The following is an 18,346-nucleotide window of genomic DNA, read 5'->3' on the forward strand; positions in this document are numbered from 1 at the left end:
TTGGTGCTAGGATTGCTTTCATGGCCATGCTCTTATATATCTACATACAATTTCAAAATATTTGGATAAATTCAAGGGGATTGGTGTTTGAAGTCCATCTTTTTTACATTGTTTTGAAGTTATAATTAAATATAGCACATGACAAGGATGGAATCAGATATTTTAGCATAGGGTAAATCTACAAGGACATTAGACCTGCCACATGGGTAGCATGTGGGTGCTATATGGGCAACATATGTGGGATTGCGTGACAAGCTAAAGATATCTGTTTAAGCAGCTCAGGGACACTTTGTAGGCTTCTATAGCCTTTCTGAGGCTTTAGTGAGATGCTAGCGATTGGCCACAATGGCCCCTAAAAGCTTGTCTGAAAGGACTCGCCACAATGGCAATAATAGACCCTACAAGCTTGCCACAATGGCCCCTAAAAGCTTGCCTCACTTGAAAAAGCTCTCCTAAAAAAGCTCGCCAAATAACCATTCCCCCTTCCCCTTTCCCATTACCTCTTCCATCTCCCATCTCGTCTAGCCATGTAATTCAATCAAAACATAGATTTGTTAATAGGATTAAGCTCTAGTATTTAAAAAGCCAAAAGCATCTAGAGATTGAGTCTTGCAGGAGGAACTTCTAAGTACATTGCAAACCTTTTGACAAGTTACAAACGTCTAGCATGATAGCTTTGGCATACTAATGCCTAGTAGCATTAGAAAAAGCAAGATTCTTTAGCTTTTGCGCTCTTTTCTCCTTTGTTTGTTCAAGTAGAGTGGTTAGTAAGTTATATACAAATGAGTAAGAAATGCCTTCTCAAATCATAAAGTTTATGTTCGCACTTTTGGAGCAACAAAGCGGGTTGGCATTTTTCATACTTTTATCATATGACATTCTTGATTCCAACGACATACTTTTTTGGGTGAAATCGCTCTCTCACTCACTCACTCACTCACACTCACACTCACTCACTCTCACACACACACGCGAGCACGCGTGCGCACACACACGCGTGCTCATGCTCCCTCCTTGTGTCTCTTTGAGGGAGAGGGGATTGGTACATGTAATCACATGAAGTTTGTGTTCCAGTCTTCGAAGTCGCGACGACAGCGGCTGGCCCGAGCACGTTGCACAAGTAGCTCTAGATCCGGAATGGTTTTCTTCACACTAGGCTCTTGGGAGACGGCCTCGATCCATGCATGCAGGTGTGGACAATTGTTAGGGCCAGGAATCTTGAAGGTGGATATTTTCTCGAACACCCTCAGCCACTGCAGAAGGCCGGCGAGAGAGATATCCATGAGGCCCATGTGATCGCCGTTGAACAGCGGCCCGCGTGCATGGGAAGCCATCCTCAACGCACTTTCTAAGTGGAACATGTTCTCTATAGTCTTCTCGATTGCTATGCGCTGCTTCTCTCCGTTGGTCACCAGGATGTCGTGGCCGCTCTCGACAAACTGTGCCAGGAATTTCCAAATCAGATCAACTATGTCCTAATTGCAATACTTACTACACCAAACAGCAGTATATGATCGCACACACAATGGGTCTGGCTGCTATTGATTTTATTGCAATACTTACTGCACCAAACATACTGATATTTGCAATACTTACTGCACCAAACAGCACTATATCAGTATGATCGCACACAAAATGGGCCTCGCACCAAACTTACCTTAGTATCTAGGAAGTCGGACCAAAAGCGAGCTTGTGCGCGATCGCAGGGTGAGGCAGGCATGAGATCGCCTCTCGCACCACGATGGGAGGCTGGCCATTGCTCGTCGATGTACTCTACGATGATACGGGACTCGGACAAGGCCTTGCCGTTGTGGATGAAGACGGGTATCTTCTTGTGGATGGGGTTGGACAGGATCACCTCAGGGCTGAAGCTCCTCAGCACTTCCTCCACATACTCAAATTCCAACCCCTTTTCGTGCAGTGCCACTAACACGCGCATGCCGAATGGACTTGCCCACGTCGTTAGCACTCTCAGTCGCTCTTTGGTCGGGGCTTCCACCGCTAGACAGCCATTGCTATTACTCAGTAAAGCAGGTGCTGTACGAGAAGCAAGAGTATTAGACACACTGCAATAACAAACTCTTCGTATGTGTGACTTGTGCACAAGGTCATAATACAAGTACAGTCACGATAGCTCGCTCAGCTTCTAATTTTCTACACGTAACAGTGGCTCGCTTACGTTCTGTGTACTGCACCGATGTCCTTTCTGGCGCTGAGATATTGCAGCGGATCACGAGGCTGGTCTTACGAGATGATGATCGGAGGTTGGAAGGAGTGATCATGCACTGGCGCTTCAGCTGGTTCAACATGGAGACTTCTACACTAGCTTCAGCGAGTCTCATGCTTCTCGTGATGGATATGGGGCGAGGGAGCTCTCCCATCCTAGCAGACACAGCGTGCGCCATCCTTTGGATATGTTTGTGCTTGTGATACTTGTGCTCTCTGTCACAGGTGTATTACAATTGCGTATTCCTTCGCCGGTTCGGTTTCGGTATATGTAGTAGTGTGGGGATTGAAAAATTCGGCAACTCACGTTTCTCCACATTTCTATCCGTCAAAGTCCAAGGGCGTAAAGCACGCCGGAAAGAGAGAATTTGTGGGATCAAGAGAATCCTAAAGGATGTTGATAACCAGAAACCTCGTGCGAAAACGCATACAATGTGTTGTGGTGACACGGAAATGTCGGTTGCATATAAAAAATGTATTTGAATTTTTAAATATCGTATTTATGCGTATGATTTTGACCGTACTGCTCTTTAGTGATCACGATTCAAACCAACATGTGAATTGTGAGGCCCGTTGTCCGATTCCACACTTAGCGTATGCTTATCCTTCATATTTTTTCTTGTGTACTTTTGTGATCTTCCGGAACACTTAATACTTTTGGAAAAGTCTACACGAGGGATGCGTGCAAAGTATTGTCACCATCGGATATACTTTGCATGGTCGATCACTCATTATACAACATTTTTTCCTTAGTGATATGCACATCCGCAACAAAACATGCCCTTAGGTATGTTATCTGACCAAGTACTTATAGGATGGGTGTGCCTCTTTGAGAACATTTCAACACCACCTAGCTTAAGGCATAGGAAAAGTATCGTGCCTATCGAATATGCTTTGCATGGTCGATCGAGCATCAAATACCATTTTTACCTTAGCGTCATGCACATCCATAAAAAAACACACTGCTAGGTGTGTTATCCGATCAAGTACTTATGCGATGGGAATGCCACTTTGCATGTAAGTCAATTCCACCTAGTTGAAGGTGTGTGCAAAGTATTGTGCCCATCGGATATGCTTTGCATTGTCGATCAAGCATAAAACACCGTTTTTGCCTTTGTGTCATGCACAACCATACAAAAACACGGCCGTAGGTGTGTTATTCAAATAAGTACTTATCGGATGGGGCCTCCACTTTGCATGCAAGTCCGTTTCAACTACTTGAGGTGCCTACAAAGTATTGTCACCATCCGATATGCTTTACATGGTCGATCACGCATTATACACCATTTTTTCCCTAGTGATATGGACATCCGCAAAAAAACATGCCATTAGGTGATTTATCTAACCAAGTACTTATTGGATGGGTGTGCCTCATTGAGAACATTTCAATACCACCTAGGTTGAGGTGCACGAAAAGTGTTGTGCCCATCGGATATCCATGCAGGGTCGATCGAGCATTAAATACTATTTTTGCTCTAGTGTCGCGCACATCCTCGGGGGGGTCACTATGTATAAACCCTCTATATCACGTGCGTGCAAGGCCTATATTTAAAATCCCTTATCTGTAAATTTTTTCATTAATAAAATGTACCCCTTTTCTATACAAATCTGTAAAAATTTTCCAAAACTATTTTAAATAGTCCCTTATGTATATTTATTTCTGTAAATTTTAGAAATAGAAAATATCCTTCTGTTGAACTCACGTGATAGGGTTACATATGATGAGTAACCCCCCCGAGCGCACATCCGTAAAAAAACACGCTGCTAGGTATGTTATCCGATCAAGCACTTATGGTATGGGCGTGCCACTTTTCATGTAAGTCAATTCCACCTAGTTGAAGGTGTGTGCAAAGTATTGTACCCATCGGATATGCTTTGCATTGTCGATCAAGCATAAAACACCATTTTTGCCTTAGTGTCATGCACAACCATGAAAAAACACGGTCCCAAGTGTGTTAACCAAACAAGTACTTATTGGATGGCGGCTCCAGTTTGCACGCAAGTACGTTTCAACTAGGTTGAGATGCGTGCAAAGTATTGTTACCATCGGATATGCTCTGCATGGTCGATTACGCATTGTACAACCTTTTTCCCGTAGTGATATGCACATCTGCAAAAAAACATGCCCTTAGGTATGTTATCTGACCAAGTACTTATTGGATGGGTGTGCCTCTTTGAGAACATTTCAATACCACCTAGGTTAAGGTGTAGGAAAAGTATTGTGCCCATCAGATATGCTTTGCATGGTCGATCAAGCATTAAATACCATTTTTGCCTTAGTGTCATGCACATCTGTAAAAAAACACGCTGCTAGGTGTGTTATCCAATCAAGTACTTATGCGATGGGAATGCCACTTTGCACGTAAGTCAATTCCACCTAGTTGAAGGTGTGTGCAAAGTATTGTGCCCATCCGATATGCTTTGCATTGTCGATCAAGCATAAAACACCGCTTTTACCTTTGTGTCATGCACAACCATACAAAAACACGGTCGTAGGTGTGTTATTCAAATAAGTACTCATCGGATGGGGGCTCCACTTTGCATGCAAGTCTGTTTCAACTATGTTGAGGTGCGTGCAAAGTATTGTCACCATCGGATATGCTTTGCATGGTCGATCACGCATTATATACACCATTTTTCCCCTAGTGATATGGACATCTGCAAAAAAACACACCATTAGGTATGTTATCTAACCAAGTACTTATCGGATGGGTGTGCCTCATTGAGAACATTTCAATACCACCTAGGTTGAGGTGTGCGAAAAGTGTTGTGCCCATCGGATATCCTTTGCATGGTCGATCGAGCATTAAATACTATTTTTGCTCTAGTGTCATGCACATCCGTAAAAAAACACGCTGCTAGGTATGTTATCCGATCAAGAACTTATGGTATAAGTGTGCCACTTTCAATGTAAGTCAATTCCACCCAGTTGAAGGTGTGTGCAAAGTATTGTGCCCATCGGATATGCTTCGCATTGTCGATCAAGCATAAAATACCATTTTTGCCTGTGTCATGCACAACCATGAAAAAACACGGTCCTAAGTGTGTTAACCAAACAAGTACTTATCGGATGGCGGCTCCAGTTCGCACGCAAGTTGATTTCAACTAGGTTGAGATGTGTGTAAAGTATTGTTACCATCGGATATGCTCTTCATGGTCGATTATGCATTATACAACGTTTTTCCCGTAGTGATATGCACATCCGCAAAAAAACATGCCCTTAGGTATGTTATCTGACCAAGTACTTATTAGATGGGTGTGCCTCTTTGAGAAAATTTCAATACCACCTAGGTTAAGGTGTACGAAAAGTATTGTGCCCATCGGAGCTGCTTTGCATGGTCGATCGAGCATTAAATACCATTTTTGCCTTAGTGTCATGCACATCCGTAAAAAAACACGCTGCTAGGTGTGTTATCCGATCAAGTACTTATGCGATGGGAATGCCACTTTGCATGTAAGTCAATTCCGCCTAGTTGAAGGTGTGTGCAAAGTATTGTGCCCATCAGATATGCTTTGCATTGTCGATCAAGCATAAAACACCGTTTTTTCCTTAGTGTCATGCACAACCATGAAAAAACACGGTCCTAAGTGTGTTAATCAAACAAGTACTTATCGGATGAGGGCTCCAGTTTGTATGCAAGTCCGTTTCAACTAGGTTGAGATGCGTGCAAAGTATTGTCACCATCGGATATGCTCTGCATGGTCGATTATGCATGATACAACGTTTTTCCCGTAGTGATATGGACATCTGCAAAAAAACATGCCCTTAGGTATGTTATCTGACCAAGTACTTATCGGATGGGTGTGCCTCTTTGAGAACATTTCAATACCACCTAGGTTAAGGTGTAGGAAAAGTATTGTGCCCATCGGATATGCTTTGCGTGGTCGATCGAGCATTAAATACCATTTTTGCATTAGTGTCATGCACATCTGTACAAAACGACGCTGTTAGGTGTGTTATCCGATCAAGTACTTGCGATGGGAATGCCACTTTGCATGTAAGTCAATTCCAAAGTGTTGAAGGTGTGTGCAAAGTCTTGTGCCCATCGGATATGCTTCGCATTGTCGATCAAGCATAAAACACCATTTTTGCCTAATTTGTGTCATGCACAACGATATAAAAGCACGGTCGTAGGTGTGTTATTCAAACTAGTACTTATCAGATGGGGGATACACTTTGCACACAAGTCCGTTTCAACTACATTGAGGAGCGTGCAAAGTATTGTCACCATCGGATATGCTTCTTATGGTCGATCACGCATTATACAACACTTTTCCCTAGTGATATGCACATCCGCAAAAAAACATGCCCTTAGGTGTGTTATCTGACCATGTACTTATCGGATGGGTGTGCCTATTTGAGAACATTTCAATACCACCTAGGTTGAGGTGTACGAAAAGTGGTGTGCCAATCGGATATCCTTCGCATGGTCGATCGAGCATTAAATACTATTTTTGCTCGTGTCATGCACATCCATAAAAAAACACGCTGCTAGGTATGTTATCTGATCAAGCACTTATGGGATGGGCGTGCCACTTTGCATGTAGGTCAATTCCACCTAGTTGAAGGTGTGTGCAAAGTATTGTGCCCATCGGATATGCTTTGCATTGTCGATCAAGCATAAAATACCTTTTTTGCCTTAGTTTCATGCACAACCATGAAAAAACACGGTGCTAAGTGTGTTAATCGAACAAGTACTTATTGGATGGGGGCTCCAGGTTGCACACAAGTCCGTTTCAACTAGGTTTAAATGCATGCAAATTATTGTCAACATCGGATATGCTCTGCATGGTCGATTACGCATTATACAACGTTTTTCCCGTAGTGATATGCACATCTGCAAAAAAACATGCCCTTAGGTTTGTTATCTGACCAAGTACTTATTGGATGGGTGTGCCTCTTTGAGAATATTTCAATACCACCTAGGTTAAGGTGTAGGAAAAGTATTGTGCCCATCGAATATGCTTTGCATGGTCGATCGAGCATTAAATACCATTTTTACCTTAGTGTCATGCATATCCGTAAAAAAACACGCTGCTAGGTGTGTTATCCGATCAAGTACTTATGCGATGGGAATGCCACTTTGCATGTAAGTCAATTTCACCTAGTTAAAGGTGTGTGCAAAGTATTGTGCCCATCGGATATGCTTTGCATTGTCGATTAGCATAAAACACCGTTTTTGCCTTTGTGTCATGCACAACCATACAAAAACACGGCCATAGGTGTGTTATTCAAATAAGTACTTATAACACGGCCGTAGGTGTGTTATTCAAATAAGTACTTATTGGATGGGGGCTCCACTTTGCACGCAAGTCCGTTTCAACTACGTTGAGGTGCGTGCAAAGTATTGTCACCATCGGATATGCTTTGCATGGTCAATCACGCATTATACACCATTTTTCCCCTAGTGATATGGACATCCGCAAAAAAACACGCCATCAGGTGTGTTATCAGACCAAGTACTTATCGGATGGGTGTGCCTCATTGAGAACATTTCAATACAACCTAGTTTGAGGTGTGCGAAAGGTGTTGTGCCCATCGGATATCCTTTGCATGGTCGATCGAGCATTAAATACTATTTTTGCTCTAGTGTCATGCACATCCGTAAAAAAATACGTTGCTAGGTATGTTATCCGATCAAGCACTTATGGGATGGGCGTGCCACTTTGGATGTAGGTCAATTTCACCTGGTTGAAGGTGTGTGCAAAGTATTGTGCCCATCGGATATGCTTTGCATTGTCGATCAAGCATAAAACACCGTTTTTGCCTTAGTGTCATGCACAACCATGAAAAAACACGGTCCTAAGTGTGTTAACCAAACAAGTACTTATCGGATGGGGACTCCAATTTGCACGCAAGTTCGTTTCAACTAGGTTGAAATGCATGCAAATTATTGCCACCATTGGATATGCTCTACATGGTCGATTACGCATTATATAACGTTTTTCCCGTAGTGATATGCACATCCGCAAAAAAACATGCCCTTAGGTATGTTATCTGACCAAGTACTTATCGGATAAATGTGCCTCTTTGAGAAAATTTCAGTACCATCTAGGTTAAGGTATAGGAAAAGTATTGTGCCCATTGGATATGCTTTGCATAGTCGATCGAGCATTAAATACCATTTTGGCCTTAGTGTCATACACATCAATAAAAAAACACACTGCTAGGTGTGTTATCCGATCAAGTACTTATGCAATGGGAATGCCACATTGCATGTAAGTCAATTCCACCTAGTTGAAGGTGTGTGCAAAGTATTGTGCCCATCAGATATGCTTTGCATTGTCGATCAAGCATAAAATACCGTTTTTGCCTTAGTTTCATGCACAACCATGAAAAAACACGATCCTAAGTGTGTTAATCGAACAAGTACTTATTGGATGGGGGCTCCAAGTTGCACGCAAGTCCATTTCAACTAGGTTTAGATGCATGCGAATTGTTGTCACCATCGGATATGCTCTGCATGGTCGATTACGCATTATACAACGTTTTTCCCATAGTGATATGCACATCCGCAAAAAAACATGCCCTTAGGTTTGTTATCTGACCAAGTACTTATTGGATGGGTGTGCCTCTTTGAGAACATTTCAATACCACCTAGGTTAAGGTGTAGGAAAAGTATTGTGCCCATCGAATATGCTTTGCATGGTCGATCGAGCATTAAATACCATTCTTACCTTAGTGTCATGCACATCCGTAAAAAAACACGCTGCTAGGTGTGTTATCCGATCAAGTACTGATGCCATGGGGATGCCACCTTGCACGTAAGTCAATTCCACCTAGTTAAAGGTGTGTGCAAAGTATTGTGCCCGTCGGATATGCTTTGCATTGTCGATCAAGCATAAAACACTGTTTTTGCCTTTGTGTCATGCACAACCATACAAAAACACGGCCATAGGTGTGTTATTCAAATAAGTACTTATTGGATGGGGGCTCCACTTTGCACGCAAGTCCGTTTCAACTATGTTGAGGTGCGTGCAAAGTATTGTCACCATCGGATATGCTTTGCATGGTCAATCATGCATTATACACCATTTTTCCCCTAGTGATATGGACATCCGCAAAAAAACACGCCATCAGGTGTGTTATCAGACCAAGTACTTATCGGATGGGTGTGCCTCATTGAGAACATTTCAATACAACCTAGTTTGAGGTGTGCGAAAAGTGTTGTGCCCATCGGATATCCTTTGCATGGTCGATCGAGCATTAAATACTATTTTTGCTCGTGTCACGCACATCCGTAAAAAAACACATTGCTAGGTATGTTATCCGATCAAGCACTTATGGGATGGGTGTGCCACTTTGGATGTAAGTCAATTTCACTTGGTTGAAGGTGTGTGCAAAGTATTGTGCCCATCGGATATGCTTTGCATTGTCGATCAAGCATAAAACACCGTTTTTGCCTTAGTGTCATGCACAACCATGAAAAAACACGGTCCTAAGTGTGTTAACCAAACAAGTACTTATCGGATGGGGGCTCCAGTTTGCACGCAAGTTTGTTTCAACTAGGTTGAGATGTGTGCAAATTATTGTCACCATCGGATATGCTCTGCATGGTCGATTACGCATTATATAACGTTTTTCCCGTAGTGATATGCACATCCGCAAAAAAACATGCCCTTAGGTATGTTATCTGACCAAGTACTTATCGGATGGATGTGCGTCTTTGAGAAAATTTCAGTACCACCTAGGTTAAGGTATAGGAAAAGTATTGTGCCCATTGGATATGCTTTGCATAGTCGATCGAGCATTAAATACCATTTTTGCGTTAGTGTCATACACATCAATAAAAAAACACACTGCTAGGTGTGTTATCCGATCAAGTACTTATGCGATGGGAATGCCACATTGCATGTAAGTCAATTCCACCTGGTTGAAGGTGTGTGCAAAGTATTGTGCCCATCGGATATGCTTTGCATTGTCGATCAAGCATAAAACACCGTTTTTGCCTTAGTGTCATGCACAACCATGAAACAACACGGTCCTAAGTGTGTTAATCAAACAAGTACTTATCGGATGGGGGATCCAGTTTGCACGCAAGTCCGTTTCAACTAGGTTGAGATGCATGCAAAGTATTGTCACCATCGGATATGCTCTGCATGGTTGATTACGCATTATACAACGTTTTCGCCGTAGTGATATGCACATCCACAAAAAAACATGCCCTTAGGTATGTTATCTGACCAAGTACTTATTGGATGGGTGTGCCTCTTTGAGAACATTTCAATACCACTTAGGTTAAGGTGTAGGAAAAGTATTGTGCCCATCGGATATGCTTTTCAAGGTCGATTGAGCATTAAATACCATTTTTGACTTAGTGTCATGCACATCCGTAAAAAAACACGCTGCTAGGTGTGTTATCTGATCAAGTACTTATGCGATGGGAATGCCACTTTGCATGTAAGTCAATTCCACCTAGTTGAAGGTGTGTGCAAAGTATTGTGCCCATCGGATATGCTTTGCATTGTCGATCAAGCATAAAACACCATGTTTGCCTTAGTGTCATGCACAACTTTGAAAAAACATGGTCCTAAGTGTGTTAATCAAACAAGTAGTTATCGGATGGGGGCTCGAGTTTGCACGCAAGATGGTTTCAACTAGGTTGAGATATGTGAAAAGTATTGTCACCATTGGATATGCTCTGCATGGTCGATTACGCATTATACAACGTTTTTCCCATAGTGATATGCACATCCACAAAAAAACATGCCCTTAGTTATGTTATCTAACCAAGTTCTTATCGGATGGGTTTGGCTCTTTGAGAACATTTCAATACCACCTAGGTTAAGGTGTAGGAAAATTATTGTGCCCATCGGATATGCTTTGCATGGTCGATCAAGCATTAAATACCATTTTTGCCTTGGTGTCATGCACATCCATAAAAAACACGCTGCTAGGTGTGTTATCCGATCAAGTACTTATGCTATGGGAATGCCACTTTGCATGTAAGTCAATTCCACCTACCTGAAGATGTGTGCAAAGTATTGTGCCCATCGGATATGCTTTGCATTGTCAATCAAGCATAAAACACCGTTTTTGCCTTAGTGTCATGCACAAGCATATAAAAACACGGTCCTAGGTGTGTTATTCAACTAGTACTTATCGGATGGGGGCTACACTTTGCACGCAAGTCCGTTTCAACTAAATTGAGGAGCGTGCAAAGTATTTTCACCATCGGATATGCTTTGCATGGTCGATCACACATTATACAACATTTTTTCCCTAGTGATATGCACATCCGCAAAAAAACATGCCCTTAGGTGTGTTATCTTACCAAGTACTTATCGGATGGGTGTGGCTCTTTGAGAACATTTCAATACCACCTAGTTTGGGGTGTATGAAAAGTTTTGTGCCCATCGGATATCCTTTGCATGGTCGATCGAGCATTAAATTCTAATTTTGCTCTAGTGTCATGCACATTTGTAAAAGAACACACTGGTAGGTATGTTATCCGATCAAGCACTTATGGGATAGGCATGCCACTTTGCATGTAAGTCAATTACACCTAGTTGAAGGTGTGTGCAAAGTATTGTGCCCATCGGATATGCTTTGCATTGTCCTAGGTGTGTTATTTGAACTAGTACTTATCGGATGGGGGCTCCACTTTGCACGCAAGTCAGTTTCAACTACATTGAGGTGCGTACAAAGTATTGTCACCATCAGATATGATTTGCATGGTCGTTTACGCATTATACATCGTTTTTTGCCTAGTGGTATGCACATCCGCAAAAAAACACGCCCTTAGGTGTGTTATCTGGCCAAGTACTTATCGGATGGGTGTTCTTCTTTGAGAACATTTCAATAGCACCTAGGTTGAGGTGTACGAAAAGTGTTGTACCGATCAGATATCCTTTGCATGGTCGATCGAGCATTAAATACTAGTTTTGCTCTAGTGTCATGCAGAACCATGAAAAAACATGGTCCTAGGTGTGTTATTTGAACTAGTACTTATCGGATGGGGGCTCCACTTTGTACGCAATTCCGTTTCAACTACATTGAGGTGTGTGCAAAGTATTGTCACCATCAGATATGATTTGCATGGTCGTTTACGCATTATACATCGTTTTTTTCCTAGTGGTATGCACATCCGCAAAAAAACACGCCCTTAGGTGTGTTATCTGACCAAGGTACTTATTGGATGGGTGTTCCTCTTTGAGAACATTTCAAAAGCACATAGGTTGAGGTGTACAAAAAGTGTTGTGCCGATCAGATATCCTTTGCATGGTCGATCGAGCATTAAATACTATTTTTGCTCTAGTGTCATGCACATTCGTAAAAAAACACGCTGCTAGGTATGTTATCCGATCAAGCACTTATGGGATGGGCGTTCCACATTGCATGTAAGTCAATTCCACCTAGTTGAAGGTGTGTGCAAAGTATTGTGCCCATCGAATATGCTTTGCATTGTCGATCAAGCATAAAACACCATTTTTGCCTTAGTGTCATGCACAATCATGAAAAAACACGGTCCTAAATGTGTTAATCAAACAAGTACTTATCAGATGGGGGCTCTAGTATTGTCACCATCGGATGTGCTCTGCATGGTCGATTACACATTATACAACGTTTTTCCCGTAGTGATATGCACATCTGCAAGAAAACATGCCCTTAGGTATGTTATCTGACCAAGTACTTATCGGATGGGTGTGCCTCTTTGAGAACATTTCAATACCACCTAGGTTAAGGTGTAGGAAAAGTATTGTGCCCATCGGATATGCTTTGCATGGTTGATCGAGCATTAAATACCATTTTTGCCTTAGTGTCATGCACATCCGTAAAAAAACACGCTGCTAGGTGTGTTATCCGATCAAGGGGAAGTAGCAAGCTAAGGGTTTCCACTTTTTGTTCACTCCCCAATCCTTAGGAGGTGGAAAAACAAGCTTTTTAGCACACAAAAATGCAAATCTCACCTACTTCCCTATGGATCTAGTCTTTGAAGTCTTTTGACACAACATCACACTTGCTATTGTGCACACAATCGTATAGTCTGATTGAAAATTCGATGCACACACAAAAAATTTCTTTGTCTCACACGGCATGGTTCCAGGGTGGTCACATGTTTGTCACGAACAGAGAGTGTCATATTAAATTCTAAATTTCTCACTCATTTTAGATTAAATGTTATTGAAACTTTGTAAGTGGTCTCTTTGCATTATATAGAGCTTAACTTGATTTATTGGTAATTTTTTGAATGATTTATCTAATTATAAATAATTATTTATAATAAATAAAGTCATAAAATATATGCATTTTAGTAGCACACCACATTTTTTTAGTATTTTGAATAATTAAGCAAATCCAATTTAGTAGGCACATAAGGGTGTGTGGTTGAATCATCAAATCCCAAATCCAATGGTTAGATTTAGGAAGATTGAAGTTTAATTTTTACTTTTACTCCTTAGAGGATCAATAAAGAATATTAAAAATAAATCTAGTAATTCTCAAACATGACCAAACATTTCAAAAATGTAAATATTTTTAGTCCTCTACATGATGAATAAGAGGAAAAAATTTTGGATAAATTTGAGTAAGGGAAACGTACGATATGGCCTCCAACAGTGAAATCTCCCTTTTGTGGGGGAAAAAGGGCCACCCAAGCCTAATACCAAGACAAGGTAGGCTTGGTATTAGGCTTGGTGAGGTAGGCTAGGAGCATCACCGACCCTAATGGCAAGCCTTTGGAGTCTGCATGCTACCCATGTGGAAGGCTGAGTCATCAAAACCATGCCACGTTGTTAGACCACGTGGTGCCATCTCATCAAGGAGATGTAACATCACTCCTTGCCATGTCACTTTACATTGCCACACGTGCTGCCACATGTGCCACCTCATCATTCCACATCATGAGCCATGTGATCACACAATGCCACCTTGGCATACCTCCTCAACCTTGCCACGTCACCAATCCCTCCACCTCAATTTGCCATGTCAATCTACCACCTCATGAATGCCAACTCATCATGCCACATCACCTTTCAATGTCATGGAAGAGACTATATTACCACATCATGACCATGCATGGTGCCACATCAGCCAGATGTATACACATGACGATGTGCGAGGCATATAATACCTCGATCGAGGTATATGACCTGCGTGAGGCATGCAATACCTCGATCGAGGTATATGATCGAGGACACCTAGGGATACCTCGATCGAGGTTTATACATACGTAATGCATTGAATACCTCGATCGAGGTATATGGTCTGATCGAGGTATATGATTTGGGCTCTGGGCATAGCAGACCTCGATCGAGGTATTTGAAGGTACAAAACTTAGCCAATTAGTATCAATCTTAGCACCAAAACTTAGCCAATGAGTTTCAATCTTAGCACCTCTCCACCAATAATAATGAAGAGCAATCTAAGAGCAATCTAGTGGATGAGTTGAGGCTCTCTATAAGACACCATGTTTTGGTTCATTTCACCCATTCTTAGCCATTCTTGCCTCCTCATCACTTTGTCACACCTTCCATCCTACTTTCATTGAGAATGGGTTCTCAAAGCCATAGAGCTAGTAGACATGAAAGATGTAGGAACCCCCCCCCAAATCTCATTGACAAGGAGCGCAGGCGGAAGGCTCATGAGCGCAAGAGAGCCTCTAGAGCTCGAGCTCGCGCTACCACCACTGATCCACCTCCAACTCTACCTCTACATGAGGCCTAATGGTGGAAGAGATGATGAAAAAGGGAGAGGAGGGCTCCTTTTATAGAGATTTTGTCACCCTCCTTCACCCATTTATAATTTCTACCTGTAGTTTCTTTTCCCCATCACTCACATAAGCCCATATGTCACCATCCATGTCCTTTTTGGCTACTCTTGCCATGTCTCCCATCAAAAGATGCTCAAGACTCTTAAAATATTGAGAAAGTCAAGTGTCTCCCCACATGGAGCCCATAGGGACCCTCTCTTTTCCATATGTCCACATCCTCCTTATTCCACATGGGAATTCTAGAAGGATTCCTCTTGACTCCACACTCATCCACATGCCTTCCACACACTTGGCATGTGGCCTCTCTTATATTATTGGAACATATAAACATGATCCCACATCTTTATATGACTCACTCTTCCTATTTTCTAAAAACCCCATAATATCCCATACACAAATAACTTTCACCCCATACCAAGGTATTTATAATTCATACCTATGGTATTTACAATGATCCATTCCACTCATCCTCTCAATCCCATACAATATCTTAGAAAATAGAAATAAGTGAGAGCCGCTAGGCTATCACTTGATACTCAAACTCTTATCAAACATAGAAGAAAACAATACCAATGCCAAATAAAAAACTATCAACTTTTGGTGTCAAATCTTTCCCCTCCCATCAGATCCTCTCTAACATGGATGATTTTTTCATGTTAGTTTCGTTAAGAAGCAAAACTTTTATATTGGCATCAAAAGTTTATATGCCCTAATAAAAATAAATGTTCAAAACATTCGCCAAGATTTGAAACTTTTATGCAAAAAAATAGAAAGTTTCGCCAGGATTTACACCTTTTACTTCAAAATTCCAACAAAAATATATAAAAGTATACAATTTTCTAACAACATTGCGAAACTAAAAAAATTAGCTCAATAAACTTTCGCCAAGATTTTATATTAATATATAAGTACAGCTTCGATAAAAACATCCCTGCTCTCTAATGATAGAGAGGGTTTGCTAGCCCTCAACGTGGTCGAGCATAGAAGAATTTAAGGCGATACTCATTGGTGCATCCAAGTATCACCATGCCATCAACATCCTTAAGCTGATAGGTCCATTTGTGAACTTCTTTTGGACTTGATATGATCCCTCCCATCGGTCGATAAACTTTTTGTCTAGCCACCTAATTTGGTGTCAAAACGGGCCTTGTGCCTTTTTTGAGAAGCTTCCAAGTTTTGGAAGGCCTGTAATCTGCATTCATCCAAGGCTTCTAGCTGTACCAAGCATTGAGCATAGGCATCGTCCTGTCCTTCTTTTCTTGCAACAGCAGTGCGAAGACTATGTATCTCCAATTCAATGGGCAAAATGGCTTCTATTCCATACACTAGTTGGAATGGTGTAAACCCAATAGCTAGCTTGTGTGTGGTTCTGTAAGCCCATAAAACTTCTTCCAAGTGCCCATCCCAACGCCTTTTCTTGGTGTCTACAAGCTTTCCCATTGAATTGCACAACAATTTATTTGTTTTCTCAGCCAAGCCATTACATTGGGGATAGTATGGCGTGGACATGCTATGATTTATCTTTAGCTGATGCACCACATCTTCAATTAGTTCATTTCTAAAAGAGGTTCCTCCATCAGTGAGAATTTCAAAAGAAGAACCAAAGCATGAACAAATTTGATCAAAGAGAAATTTTGCAACTGTGCTTGCCTTGCTATTGATTGTGGCCTTGGCCTTTGCCCACTGAGTTGCATAACCTGTGGCCACCAATAAATAATGCCTGCCCTTAGATGAGCGAGGGAGTGGTCCCACAAAGTCCAACCCCACCTCTCAAACGGTCCATATGTTGGAATAGGCTTCAAGGGCCTAGGAATCAACTGTTGCTTTCCAAACTTTTGGCATACTTTACAACTTCGACACCATTCATATACATCCTTATGGAGGCATGCCCAAAAGTAACCTGCATTAAGAATTCTCCTAGCTATGCTCATTGAAGCAAAATGACCGGAGCATTTATGACACATTTCTAGGATTCTCTTAGTCTCCATGGGATGGACCACCCGACAGAGCACCTTGTCTTTTCCCAATTTATAAAGAATGTCATCAACAATAGTATAGGGACAAGCCTTCCTTACCAATCTCTGCTTCTGTTGTGGCATTAACCCTCAAGGAAACATGCCTTCTTCCGCATATTGCTAAACATCTTGTAGTTCTGGCCATCCAGTGTCTACTAAAGAAACCACCCCCTCAGTCTTGTACTACAATGGCTTGAGTAGCTAACTCATCTGCCCTTTTATTTTCTTTTCTGTTTATGTGAACAACCTTGCAAAAATCACACTGACTACATAGTGCCATATCCTTTTGATTAAGCTCATTCAAATGAGGACTTCTTGTCTTGTAATGCCCCTGCATTTGCTTTACAATAAGCTTAGAATCTCCTCTTACTTCCAATTCTTTAACTTGACTTTGAAGACAACCCTCCAAACCAAGAATCAAAGCATTATACTTAGCTACATTGCTAGTTCTGATACTTGGAAGCCCTTGTCCTCTTTCCCACACCTCTTGACCTTTGGAATTCATCAATACTATCCCCCCGGCTCCTTGTTGGCATGAAAGACTAAAAGCCGCATCAAAATACAAAACAAGAGCTGTTGGTGGTATATCCCTTTCATCTTTAATGTTCTCCTTACATTTCTTTTCTTCTCCTAGATCCTCCCGTCCTGTGAGCAAATTTGCCATTGTGGACCTAGTGGTATTTTCAGTGACAAAAGAGAAAGAGAACTCTTATAGCTCTGACAACCATTTTGCAAATCTCCCCCTAGGATTAGGCTTGCAAACTAGATATGCTAATACAGACTGAGAGGTAAGGAAGAAAAATGGTCAAGGTAATAAATAGGAGCGAAACTTTCTCACTGAAAACACCAAAGAGAGAGCTTGCTGCTCCATTTCTTCATACCTTGTTTCCACCTCTGTAAGCTGTCAGCTGGCATAATAGATGGATTGCATTCTCCCTGCCTCTCCTTTTTGTAGTAATACAGCACCAACTGAATGCAAAGATACACTTGGATTTACGTAAAGTCTTGAGACCAATTAGGGGGCTTCAATAATGGGCCCTTACTCATGGCCTCCTTAAGTTGCTGAAAAGACTCTTATTGCTCCACACCCCATTGGAAAGAAACTCCTTTTCTTGTCAACAACAAGTTCATGGATGCACTATCTTTGTGAAATCATCACAAAAGTGTTGATAATACTTGCTCTTTCTTAGAATTCTACAAACACCAGTGACACTCTTAGGACTTGGCAATGCCATGATTGCTTGAATCTTGTCAGGATCGATTTGCAGGCCTTCTTTAGACACAATATGCCCCAACAAGACTACTTTTGTTTGAGCCAAATGGCACTTGCTAGGACTTAGACACCCTTTTACTTCATCAATTCTAGCTAAGGCCATCTTTAGCTTCTCCGTG

General features: G+C 41.6%; 1 protein-coding gene across 1 annotated transcript; it reads right to left on the bottom strand.

The window, feature by feature from the left end:
• Positions 1-926: 926 nt before the first annotated feature.
• LOC147884735 (glutathione S-transferase U19-like) lies at positions 927-2,443 on the bottom strand. Its single transcript, XM_087398047.1, has 3 exons — positions 2,180-2,443; positions 1,658-2,037; positions 927-1,439 (listed from the first exon to the last, which is right to left on the bottom strand). Exons 1-3 carry the CDS (start codon positions 2,403-2,405, stop codon positions 1,053-1,055), a joined length of 993 nt encoding a protein of 330 aa, XP_087254173.1. The 5' UTR covers positions 2,406-2,443; the 3' UTR covers positions 927-1,052.
• Between the last annotated feature and the right edge of the window lie 15,903 nt (positions 2,444-18,346).

Source organism: Dipteris shenzhenensis, chromosome 26 (genome assembly GCF_047967505.1).
Source record: "Dipteris shenzhenensis isolate YYH24624 ecotype China chromosome 26, Dip_SZ_1.0, whole genome shotgun sequence".
Lineage (NCBI taxonomy): Eukaryota > Viridiplantae > Streptophyta > Polypodiopsida > Gleicheniales > Dipteridaceae > Dipteris > Dipteris shenzhenensis.